This window comes from Nicotiana tomentosiformis, chromosome 7, assembly GCF_000390325.3.
Source record: "Nicotiana tomentosiformis chromosome 7, ASM39032v3, whole genome shotgun sequence".
NCBI classification, from domain to species: domain Eukaryota; kingdom Viridiplantae; phylum Streptophyta; class Magnoliopsida; order Solanales; family Solanaceae; genus Nicotiana; species Nicotiana tomentosiformis.
In genome coordinates, this window is record NC_090818.1 from 74943787 (window position 1) to 74957318 (window position 13532).

General features: G+C 45.8%; 1 protein-coding gene across 1 annotated transcript; it reads left to right on the top strand.

Moving 5' to 3' along the window:
• Window positions 1–6592: 6592 nt before the first annotated feature.
• On the top strand, window positions 6593–12133 carry LOC138895823 (uncharacterized). Its single transcript, XM_070180560.1, has 4 exons — window positions 6593–6601; window positions 6742–6933; window positions 6996–7301; window positions 11981–12133. The coding sequence occupies exons 1-4, from the start codon at window positions 6593–6595 to the stop codon at window positions 12131–12133; spliced, it is 660 nt and encodes a 219-aa protein (XP_070036661.1).
• Window positions 12134–13532: the final 1399 nt, after the last annotated feature.

Consider the following 13532-nt stretch of genomic DNA (forward strand, 5'->3'; position numbering starts at 1 on the left):
GTGGTGTTATATGAGCTGGATGGCTCTCGAGATGCATGTCATTTATCGCACCTTAGTCATGCTTAGGTTTTGTGGCGTATTGCGCTATCTGTCTCCCCAAAGTTGTATCTTTTTTGCACTTGGCGTGCTTGTAGCCGATATTCGGTATTCCGTAGGTATATGCATTATGACTTGATGGGTACATCCTTATTTATTGTTATCTGTGGATCGGGTGGCACGCCTCCACGGGTATATTATTTGGATCGGGTTGCACGCCGCAACGGTATCATATTTGGATCGGGTTGCATGACGCAACAATGAGATGTTGAGTACTGTCCCCTATTCTTATTTTGTGTATTTGTTTCTCATTCTCTGAGAAAGATTCATAGCATCTCTTCGGCCATTTTATTCATTACGCGGGTCGGGTAGTTCTTTTTCCAGAGTTCGTTTTTCCTTATGTATCACATTCGAGTTTGTAGCTTATTGGCGTGGTGGTGGTATCATATGAGATTCTAGATGGTGTTTGAGGTGGCTTATTGCCCGAGCAGCTTGTACTGGGTAAGACGAGATTATTGGGCCTGAAATTAGTGCAATCAGATTTATATAAGGTACATTAAAGAGAAAATATCATTATTCAGTTCAGAATGAGGTAATGGTTCTGGTCAGGGGGAGAGACTCCATGATCTATTGATTCGGCAGGTGGTTATGAGTTTCTACACGTCTCTTTCATCGTGGCAATATTGCGAGAATTTGGAACAGGGCTCACATGAGATATAAGGTGTATTGTAGGCATCGAATTCGTGGAATTTCAGCCATTGTGGTCGGGGATGTTATTATGGACAACCGACTTATGTGGTGCATGGTGTGATTTCAGCATAGATGCGTAATCATGTTTTGGTACAGCGTGTGGTGATTGGTACGGTGTCCGTGTGTTAGAATCAGGCCTTGTAAAGAAATTCGGAAGTCGGAACTTGGTTCTAAAGCTTGATTAGCTAAGGTTATAGGGAGGATTTTCAGTCTGGATCGAGCTAATGTGTTCAACTAGAATGTGGTGGCATGGGTGGGTGCACAAGGTGTTGCACAGTGATTTTGGACAACTCCGGAGCAGTTCTTAGCATGTTCGAGGATGAACGTATGTTTAAGTGGGGGAGAATGTAACGACCCGACCGGTCATTTTGAGCTTTAGCACATCATTCAGGGGTTTAAGGCCTTGAGTAGCTTCACTTCAGGTATTATGACTTGTACATGTGGTCGGAATTTAATTTCGGAAAGTTTGGATTTGATTTGGAAAGAAAATTCTAATTTCGGAAGATTTAAGTTAGAAGAATTGACTAAGATTTGACTTTTGAGTAAACAACCCAGAAATCGGGATTCGAAGGTTCCAATAGGTTCGTATGATGATTTTGGACTTGGGCGTATGTTCGAGTTGAGTATCGGGTCGCCCGGGAGCATTTCGGAGCTTATTGTGGAAAGTTGCCATTTGGAAGGTTTTAGAATTTCCTAAGTTTGGTTTGAAGTAGGTTTGGTGTTATCGATGTCCGTTTGGGATTTCGAGCATTGGAATGGGTTCATATTGTGATTCATACTTGTACGCAAAGTTTGGCGTCATTCCGGAATGTTTTGGTATGGTTCGGATGCGTTCGTCGAAGTTTAGAAGATTGAAAAATTTTAAAAAGGATTTTGGTCGTAGATTTGTAGTTTTGATGTTGTTTGATGTGATTTGAGGCCTCGAGCAGGTTCGAGTCATGTATTGGGACTGGTTGGTGTGATTGGACGGGGTCCCGGAGGCCTCGGGTGAGTTTCGGATTGGAATCGGATCGAAATTTGAAGTTGAGGAATGCTGGTTTTGGCCAATTGCTGGTGCAATCGTACCTGCGGAAACAGGGCCGCAGATGCGACTCCGCAGAAGTGGCAAGGAAAGCACAGATGCGGATTTTGCTGGGGGAAGGCTAGACCGCAAATGCGGTCGAGTGTTCGTAGAAGCGGAACTGCACCTGCGAGTAAGGCGTCACAGAAGCAACCTCGCAAAAGCGAGGAAGTGAGTCGCAGAAGCGACTGGAGGTGATCAGTGTAGAGGCCGCAGGTGCGAAGCATTTCCCACACCTGCGGGAGCACAGAAGCGGGCAGGGCTGTTGGGCATGACTTCGCAGAAGTGTGGACTTCGCCGCAGAAGCGGAAGGTCGTCTAGGCAGAGGTGTTTTTATAAAAAATGGGATTTGGCCCATTTTCTTCCATTTTCACTTGGTTGGGGCGATTTTGGAGAGCGTCAAGGGGAGATGTTCATCAAGTAACACAAGGTAAGTGACTCCAACCTATTACAAGTTAAATACATAGTTTGTATATGGATTTAGAGATGGAAATTAGTAGGAATGTGAGATTTTGGTAGAAAACCTAGAAATTGGTATTTTCTGATTTTGACCGCAAAATTGGACATGGAATTTGGAATAAATTACATATTTGAGTTAGTAATGTTATGGGTAATGTTTATCTTCGAAAATTTTCGGAATCCGGGCACGTGGGCCCAATGGCTGATTTTATAGACTTTTCGAGCGGGGTTGGGAATTATTATGAATTGAATTATTATGAGCATTGGAGTATATTTTGATTGGTTTGCACCTTGTTTGACTAGTTTTGGATCGACGGGCTTTGGTTTGAGGTGTTAGAGAGGCTTTGGAGCCGGTTATGGAACTTCGGAGCAAGGTAAGTCTCTTGTCTAACTCTATGAGGGGGAAACTACCCCTAGATGATGTATTTGTTATGTGCTACTTGTTTCGGAGGCTACGTACGCACAAGGTGACGAGAGTCCGTGCGTAACTAGATTCATGTTATGTCCGGGTAGACTTAGGTTCCCGCCATGTTATAACTGTACTATTTGAATTGTCTCTTGCCTATTAAATTCCTTTATTTTATATTGCGACTTGAGACTAGACTTGTGTAGAGTGATAGACTTGCTATTGTAGAGATTCGATGGGCTTCATGATTTGCCGCAAAATGGTTGTACTCCTCTTACGAATTTCTCCCGCATTATGTGTTCTCATCGAAAGGTTTCCCTAAAAATTTATAACTTACACGTCTATTCGTGAGTGGGGTCAAGGACCCGTCAAGCTTCTTATTCTAATGGGATCGGGCCGTTCTCCTTGGCGGGATAGATACATTTATGGTTCGTGCCGTTCGACCCTCGGCAGTGCGCACAGTATGATGGATCGGGTCGTACGCCTCGACAGGATTATGTACCACACTCTCATGGGAGCAGATCATTCGCCTCGGCAATAAAATAGATGTATCTATGGTTCGGCAATGTTATGATGGATCGGACAGTACGCCTCGGTATTTCTATAAAATATTCTTATGAAATCATGCATAATAATTGGCAAGAAGCCAGCATATCTATGAGCTTTTCCTGATTGGACTGTGACGACCTATTTGGTAAGGTCCAAAATATATATATACTCCGATTGAGGAGGTAACTACTAGCTGAGAGTTTGAGTTATTGCTGAGAGGAGGATTGTGCCATGTATTATACTTGATACTTCGGTTATTTACTCTGACTCACACCTGTTTACTTCTACTGTATCTGTCTTATTGGACCACTAGTAAGTGTTGATGTCGATCCCTCGTCACTACTTCTCTAGGGTTAGGCTAGATACTTACCGGGTACGCATTGATTTACGTACTCATGCTACACTTGCTGCACTTTTTGTGCTGGTACATATATGTCTGGCGCTCTTTTGGGTGCCGAGGCGTGACTATTGCGGGGACTTTATCGTGAGCTGTATTTCATGTTACGATCCGCAGCCTGCAGAGTCTCCATCAGGGTTATTTATATTCTCCTGTCTAATTTGTATTCCAAACATATGTTGTATTTTATTATATTTCCTAGTTGATGCTCATGCACTTGTAACACCGGATTTTGAGGGTTCCTACGGGTTGTTCATTATTGTAGTTTGTGTAAATATTACCCTTTACCCTGTAAATTCTATTTCATACTATTTAATTAATGAAAATTATGATTCCAAAACACTAAAATGGGTAATTATTTGATCAATTACCGTTGACTTGCCTAATGTCGATGTTAGGCACCATCACGATCTTTAGCGGATTATGGGTCATAACAGTAGGGGAGTCCTATTTTAGGTACAACTCTATAAAAGGTAAAAAATCTTCTGATTCACTAATTGCCAGTTCCTCACTGATACGTGCCGAGACCCCCGCAGTAATATTCGGCCGGTTACAGATATTTTGGCCTTCTATTGGCTATGTTGGATTGTTCGACAATGTCCTTCAAAGTCGATCGAGGCTAAGACCGATTCCGGGACCATGGCTTCGATATTCTCGAAGGCAGGCGTCATGCCCCCGGTTTCTGGCCCGATGGGACTTTGGCTCGATTTCGATCTCTTGTTGCCATGTCTCGAGTCTGGCTTATTTTGTCAGAGGCTAGGATGCACCATGAGCTCGATTTCACCCGTATACAGATAGTCCCCTCATTTTTTGGTGAGTAAAAGACGAGAAACGACATGAGCTTCCGATTCTTATTTCGATACATCGTGACAGAAACGACAAAACAATCGAAACGTCTCGTTAATCAAGTCATAATGGCATTAAATGCATGTCAGCCGTAGGTCAGCCATCCCTGGAAGCGAAAAGCCGCTGAACTACTATAAATACCCCCTCATTTGTTCATTTTAACTTTACATCCAAACCTTCTACCCTCGTACCTTTATGATTTCAATACTCTTTAGCACTTTTACCCCGGTTATTCGAGGTCCTTTGCAAGAGTTTTTACCCATCTTCATTCTCAAGCCAAAAAGTCTAATCCTTCAACTTCCTTTATTTCTTCTCCTTTCTCAGATTTTCCTCCATTTTCATTCTCTAAAGAAATGGCAAAAACTTCCAAAACCGCTCCCCAGAAAGAAACTCCTTCATCTTCGCGGCCGGCTATTGAGGCCGAGGAGACCGCTTCGCATGCGGCCGTCGACGAACCAGTACCCGAACCCCCTTTGAAAATGTTCATCCCCGGGGGACGCTCAGTGAACGTCAATTTCAAGGTCAAAAAGCCTTCCTTGGTACAGGGCCAGTGTGAGGAGGTCTCGAGATACATCTGCTCGATCACCGAAGAGGTCCTCCCTACGGTCCAAAAAGATTGCAACTAGGTCGATAAAGACATAGTTATCCCCGATCCCGATGAGGCCATTACCACTTATGTCGAGGGATACTTAATTGTTTACATTGGGCCCGGTGGACCCGGTCATTATAGATTTCTATAAGCGATATGAGGTATGCCTCGATCAGATTCATCCTTCACTGTGGAGGATTGTGATCCTCCTTCGATTCTTTGTGAATAAAATTGATGAGTGCTTGTTCACCATCGACCATCTTCTTCGCTTATACAATCCCTGAATCTTCCGGGGGGGACTGATAAAGCTCATGTGCCAGGCCAGTAAATCCCCGTTCTCAAGTATTAATGAGGACCGGGATCGGGGCTGATAAAGCCGTTTTGTCCGAGTGAGGACTTCGGACTTGATCCCAGCTGAGTGTGGGCCATTCCCCGAGAAGTGGAATACATCACGTAAGTATAACTTACTTTCGAAGCTCGATTTCATACTTACTTCTTTTTTCCTTATCGGTGCTTTGTGGTGGTGTAGCCGTCACTCAGCTCCCAAATGTTGTCCCTCGACTCAAGGAGTGGGTCGAGTTTATCGTATCACAGATGCCCTACTCCGAATGCCCGTGGCGCAAACTCTCGAAGGGCCGTTGGGAGGATCGTTCCCATGGGGAGACTTCTTTCCCGAGTAGGTAGTATTAGGATTCTCCTTTCTACGTTAAGTCCTTACTCCCTTTACTTCTTTTTGCAGGTTTATCTAAGGATGTCGAGCTGAAGCCTCCAGTCGATGGCGAGGACTTTCTTGCTGAGTCCACTGTTCCGAGACAGGTAGAAGAGAAGAAGAGGAAGAGGGCACCGAGTTCCCCAAGCTCGGATAAAAAGAAAACAAGGAGAAGGCTGGTGCGCAAGTCAAGAGAAAAACCAGTGCCCGAGCACTAGCTTCGCATTCGCTCTATCAGCTGAGGGACGAATCCGAAGAAGAAGAACCTTTTGTTCTAGTGGCCCGCGATCCGTCGCAGCTTGAAAAGTAGGGGGCCTCCGAACCAGAGATTCGTGAGGCAGATCTGCCTCAAGCCAGGGAGGTCGATCAGGAGATCAAGGCCGAGGCTTCCCAGGATGCGGGCAGTACCCCGAAGGAAGCACTAAGTGTGATAGACATCACCGAATCACCTCGATCACCGAGTCCATGTACAACAAGGCCCAAACGATGAAAGAGCGCCCCAACAAGGGCCCCACGGAGCAGACGACCCCTTCCGCTGCCCGTGGATTCCACCGCCACCGAAGACATCACCGGATTGGGTGACATAGAGGTATCGAGGAAGAGTCCGACATTGGGGGCAGGCGGGCCTAACTCGATCCCGAAATTGGTCAACTGGTTCCTTGCCTTGAGTGTGGATCCTGATCGGAAGGTGTCATTGTCATTACCATTCTGAAGGATTCCCAGGTTCTTTCCGCCTCGTAGGGGTGGCTAGTTACCTCCGGTGCCTGGTGACCGAAGAAGTCCAGGCCAAAATGAACGAGGTTGACGTGCCCTGCCTGTTCAACGAATCACAATAGGCGCTAAACCGGGTAACTTTAGATAAATCTCGATGATTTCAATTTCTCCTTTTATACTTGAATTGATTCATTAATAATTCTAATATTTTTCTTCGTATTTGTAGGCCTCGGTGCTTCACCATGAAACTTTCCTCCGGTACCGGGATGAGCTGAACCAACTCGAAGCCGAAGTCAGAGAGCTTACTGAGAAGAGAGACACGTACAAATTTCTCAGCGAGCAGCGTGAAGGAGAGGCTAAGAGCCTTCGAGCTGAGTTGGAAGCGGCTCAGAAAGATCATGCCGACCTGGTTGAACAGGTAAAATATTTAAAGTTAGTGACGATGAGCTGGACACGATGTCTAATGGTCAGAACCCATAGGTTCAACAGAAGATTGATCAGATCAACCAACTCCGAGCCGAGATGGATGCAGTCAAGGTCGAGGCCGAAAAGTGGAGAGGCACGATGGACTGCCTGGCCTTGGAAAAGGAGACTACCCAGGCGCAGTTGACCTCGGCGGAGGTCCAGCTTCGAGCGACGAGGGAGAAGGCTGAGGCATGGTCCCAAAAGATTGAGGAGCTCAAGTCTCAGCTAAGCTCGGTTGTTTCTGATCGAGAGACCCTTTCCAAGGAGCTCAAGGCGGCCAAGTCGGTGGTTAAAGTAACCAAAGACGATGTCGACGAGATGGTAGCCCAGTATAAAGCCAATGCCGAGGCAGCCCAGGACCGCCCAAAATATATTGTCGAGTATGTGAAGTGGCAGTCCCGAAGGGAGGCCCTCGAGGAAGTTCATGCTCGGGGTTTTGATTTTTCGGTCGAGGTCGAAAATGCTAAGGGGCTCGAAGCCGAGAGGACGAAGAAGACTCCGATGGTCTCGGCGACGAGGCGAGCTCCGGTGGAGATCAAGCCGTCTAAGTACCTTGAAGATTTTATCTTATTTTTGTACTTTTGTACTTTTTTGTCAAGGTCGTTTGGCCTTTGTAAAGATCTTTTCATATATATATATATATATATATATATATATATATATATATATATATATATATATATATATATATATAAGGCTCTTTTTCCCTTCGATAGGTTTTAAGCTCGTTTCCTTTCGCTTTTTTCCTTGTGATTGTAAAGATATCGAATGCCTTAGCTCGTAGTAATTAGGTCTTGTTCGGAGGTTCGAACAGGCCTTACTCTCGATATTATTTTGTTTAAAACTCATGGGGGGCTCAGTATGGCTGAAAACTTTCCCTAACGTACTTAGAATTTTTTAGATTATAATTCGCCGAGGGTAGCCTTTTGAACCAGTTTAGAAATTACGGGCCTCAGACGTCTCCGGGCCATTTTATGACGGTTGTAGCCTTTCTAGTTCGGGTGTTGCCCAGTGGGCTTGTTACCCCGAGTTATCCGTGCTTAACCGAGATAACTGTTCTCGAATGAGGGTGACCGTAGCCTTTAAAGTTCGGGCACTACCAAATAAGCTTTGTGCCCTCGGGCTTCATTATACCGGGCTATCCGAATCTGCCTTGGGCAGCAGTCCCCGAGTGAGGTGGCCCTTGGGTTCGATGTCTTTAGGGATCAAATGTAAGAAAGCAAATTTTTTAAAGGGCAAATTATTTATCCGCAAGGTAGAAACTTCCTTTCAATTTTGTGCGTAATATACAAAGTTACATATGTGTTCAAGCTTTGTGTCCGGGCTCGGGCAGTCTATGGGCACGATTCATTCGACCGCTTGACCCTTACAGTAAATCCTATCGATCGAGCCTAGACTATTTGAGCACAAAGTTTCTTTCCTTGCCATAATCGTTATCTGAGGGTGATGCCCCCTAGTGTTCGAGGTCGATCATAGAGAAGCCTTGGATACTGTTGACAACCGATCTTCGATCCTAAGTTAGCACGATCCACTGTTGTATCGTTAAAAACCTTGCCGGAAAACCCATTTGGGACAAAACCGGTTCAAGGGAAAATGAGTGCAACGTGTGCTTTCAGGCCTAAAAAATTGTATCGTACTTTGACGGTTACCTGCAAGTGTTAGTCCAAAATATAAATAAATAAAAGAAGTAAACGGGGTCGTACCTCAGTAGTAATATCGTTTCAAGTGAGTTATGTTCCAGTTGTTCGGTAGTCGCTCACCGTTCATTGCCTCGAGTTTGTACGACCCCTTTTCGGTGATCTCGATAATTTGATATGGACCTTCCCAGTTCGGACCAAGCTTCCCTTCGTTCGGGTTCCGGGTGTTTAATGTGACCTTCCTCAACACTAAGTCCCCGACATTGAAGTTTCGAAGGTTGGCTCTTCGATTGTAATACCTCTCGATCCATTGTTTTTGGGCGGCCATTCGGATGAGGGCGGCTTCGTGCCTTTCATCTAACAGTTCCAGCTTGTATTCATGGTCTCGTTGTTTGATTATTCGGGTTCATGTCGGAACCTGAGACTTGGTTCTCCGACTTCGACCGGTATTAGAGCTTCGTCGCCATAAAATAAAGAGAATGGGGTGACCCCGGCTGTGATTATTTTCTAAACTAATGATTCGGTGCACGAATGATTTCCGTATGTGCCTTCGTGGATTTCCCTTAGAACATACTCGTTGTCTCCGGGTACTAGACATATTGTGAGTGGGCCATCGAACGTTCTCCAGAACAATGTACCATCTTCGGACAGGCTGTACCGGGCCGCCTTCGTACGCAGAGTCCTCGATTCCTTAGGGTCCGAAGGCAGTTTTCTGGTCTTCAGATATTCTACATATTTGTTTTTGCAGTCCCAAGTTAGGTTTATTGAGTTTATCTCGGCGTGACCTTCTTCCACTACTGATATCATGAGTTGTACGACCGCTCCCGAGTTGAACTCATCGTCATCGACCGACGATCCCAAGTTAGCAAGGGAATCGACCTCACTGTTTTGATCCCGAGGCACATGTTGTAGAGTCCACTCCTTGAATCGATGTAATGTTACTTGCAGTTTATCCAGGTATCTTTGCATTCGTTCCTCTCTGACTTCGAACGTCCCATTAACTTGGTTCACCACAAGGAGGGAGTCGCACTTAGCTTCGATCACCTCTGCCCCAAGCTTTTGGCCAGTTCGTGACCTGCAATCATGGCCTCATACTCTGCCTCATTGTTTATTAATTTTACAGTCCTAAGAGATTGTCTAATTATATTACCTGCGGGTGGTTTCAAGACAATTCCAAGTCTGGACCCCTTCGCATTCGAGGCGCCGTCCATAAAGATGGTCTAGATTCCCGAAGAAGTCCTCGAGTTCAACAACAACTCTCTTCATACCCACTGATCTCTACGGCCCATTTGGCCAACCGTCCCGAGAGCCCGGGTTTATGCATTACATTCCTCAATGGGTAAGTGGTTATGACACATATGTGGTGACATTGAAAGTACGGTTTTAGCTTCCTAGAGGCGCTTAGCAAAGCGAGCGCAAGCTTTTCTAGGTGAGGGTACCTAGTTTCGGACTCGCCAAGAGCCCTGCTAACATAGTAAATTGGAAATTGCGTACCTTTCTCTTCGCGGACCGGGACTCCACTTACCGCTATCTCCGATACTGCCAAATACAGGTATAGCTATTCGTCTATCTTCGGTGTGTGAAGCAGCGGTGGGCTCGATAGATATCGCTTGAGCTCCTCCAAGGCCCGTTGGCACTCCGGGGTCCATGAGAAGTTATTCTTTTTCTTCAACAGTAAGAAGAAACAGTGGCTCTTGTCGGATGACCTCGAAATAAATCGTCCTAAGGCGGCTATGCGTCCAGTTAACCTTTGTATGGCCTTTACGTTGTCCACAACAGTGATATCTTCGATGGCTTTAATCTTATCGGGGTTGATCTCGATTCTCCGGTTGGATACCATGAATCCGAGAAATTTACCGAACCCGACTCCGAATGTACATTTCTCCGGGTTCAGCTTCATATTGTATTTCTTCAATTTGCTGAAGGTTTCTTGCAAATGTTTCAAATGGTTCTCTGCTCGCAGGGACTTAACCAACATATCGTCAATGTAAACCTCCATTGATTTTCCTATTTGTTCTTCGAACATCCGATTTACTAGGTGTTGTTAAGTGGCGCCGACATTTTTTAGTCCGAATGACATCACATTATAGTAGTAGGTGTCGTACTTGGTGATGAAGGAAGTTTTTTCCTGATCACCCGGGTCCATCCGAATTTGGTTGTACCCGGAATAAGCATCGAGAAAACTAAGGATCTCGTGGCCGGCCGTTGCATCGATCATGCGATCGATGCTAGGCAAAGGGAAAGAGTCCTTGGGACCCGCTTTATTCAAGTCTTTATAGTCCACACACATTCTTAATCTGTTCCCCTTTTTGGGGACTACTACTACGTTTGCTAACCAGTCCGGGTATTTAACCTCCCGGATGGACCCTATTTTAAGGAGTTTATATACCTCGTCCTTGATGAAAGCATGTTTGACCTCACACTGGGGTCTCCTCTTCTGATTTAGCGGGTGAAACTTCGGGTCCAGGCTTAGCCTGTGAATGGTTATTTCCAGCGGGATCCCTGTCATATCAATGTGGGACCAAGCGAAACAATCTTCGTTAGCTATAAGAAATTGAATGAGTTTTTTCCTGAGCTCGGGATTCAACCTTGTGCCCAGGTATACCTTGCAATCGGGCAAGTGTTCGATCAGTACGACTTGCTCCAGTTCCTCAACCGTTGATTTGGTAGCGTCGGAATCGTCGGGAGCTATGAAAGACCAGGGAACCCCGTAGTCGTCGTCCTCATCCATCTCCTCCTTCTCCGGTTGGGATAGAGTCGGTGTCAGTAGTTGCTATTTGGTTTCTCCCTTGGTGACCGGACCCATCTCCTTCGGTGTCAAAAGTGTGGATATCGGGACCACCTCGTCGACCATAAATATCTCTTTTGCGGCTGTTTGTACTCCATAAACTGTTTTTATTCCTTCCGGCATCGGGAACTTCAACACCTGGTGCAGAGTCGAGGGTACCGCCCTCATATTGTGAATCCATGTTCTCTCGAACAAAGTATTGTACCTCATGTCCCCTTCGATCACATAGAACTTTGTTTCCTGAACGGTCCCCGCGGTGTTCATCGGTAACGTTATCTCCCCATTAGTGGTGTCACATGCCATGTTGAACCCGTTTAAAACTCGGACCACATGCACGATCTGATCTTGTAGGCTGAGCTGTTCCACGACCCTCGATCTGATGATGTTGGCCGAGCTACCTGAATCAATTAACACACGCTTAACTCGAGATTTATTCATAAGTACTAATATTACCAGTGCATCATTGTGGGGTTGCACGATGCCCTCAGCGTCTTCGTTGTTGAAGGACAAGTTCCCTCCGGCACATAATCCCGAGTCCATTTTTCCCTTGTGATAGATACTTTGGTACGCTTCAGCATCGGCCCCTGGGGAATGTTGACCCCACCGATGATCATGTTAATGACGTGCTGAGGTTTGTCTTATTCAATCTGTTTACCAGAATCTCTGTTCCTAAAGTGGTTCTTGGCTCAATCGCTCAGGAACTCTCGGAGATGCCCGTTATTGAATAGTCGGGCTACTTCCTCTCTTAATTGTCAGCAATCTTCTATCCTGTGACCATGGGTGCCATGATTTTTGCACATTAAGTTAGGATCCCTTAGGGCTGGATCGGACTATAGGGGTCGAGGCCATTTGGTGTCTTTGATACGTCCAATGGCGGATACGATGGCGGCGGCATCGTCGTTAAAATTGTATTCCGATAGCCTTGGTGCTTCTTTCGGCCCGATGGGCCTGTTGAAACTATTTTTGCTCATGAGTCCCTGGTTGTTTTGACCTCGATCACTTCTTCTTTCACTTTTCACGGGGTTTCGCCCAGATCCACTACCCCTTCGGTCTCCAATGTATGGCCGATATCGATCCCTGTTCGTTCTTGGTTCACGATCAACGTCTCTCCTGACTCTGTCAACTGTTCTGACGGGATAAACGGACCCGAAAGGGGCCCCGAGTTGATCGTCTTTGACCCTGATTTTTGATTGATACTGATTATGCACGTCGGCCTAAGTGACGACCGGGTACTCCACTAGATTTTGTTTCAACTGATGTGAAACCAACGGGCTCCGAGCATTGAGTCCCTGGGTGAAGGCTTGAACGGCCCAATTGCCTGCGACCAAAAGCAAGTCCATCCGTTCCATTTGAAATCGGGACTCGAATTCCTTAAGCATCTCATTATCCCTCTACTTCACTTTGAAAAGGTCTGACTTTCTGGTCTCGACATTGATAGCCCCGGCGTGTGCTTTTACGAAGGAATCTGCGAGCATAGCAAACGAGTCAATAGAATTAGGAGGTAGATTTTTATACTATATCATAGCTCCCTTGGACAGAGTTTCCCCAAACTTTTTCAGCACGACATACTCGATCTCGTCATCCTCCAAGTCGTTCCCTTTGATGGCGCATGTGTAGGAAGTCACATGCTCATTTAGGTCGGTCGTTCCATTGTACTTAGAAATCTCGGGCATGTACAACTTCTTTGGGATCGGCTTCGGCGCTACGCTCGGAGGAAACGATTTTTGAACAAACTTCTTGGAATACAGGCCCTTCAATATCGGAGGTGCTCCTGGGATTTGGTCGACCCTGGAATTGTAGGTTTTCACCTTTTTGTCATTGGCTTCGATTTTCTTCTCCCCCGATTCTATCCGTTTTGTCAATTCCTCGAGCATTTTTATGATCTCAGGGTTAGTCCCCGATTCATTTTTATTCGGCCTCTCTATGATCGGTTCATTTCTGCGGGTGACTTCCCGGGATGGCTCGGGCTCAACCCTGCTCGGTGCTCGGCTTTGGTTCTGCAACTGGGATATTGCTGCCTGTTGAGCCTATAACATTTTGAAGATCACCCACAAATTGATCCCATCATTTTCACCGCTGTGCGTATTCTGGGAAATTGATCGGACTTCCTTACGCTCGTTGTTCTCG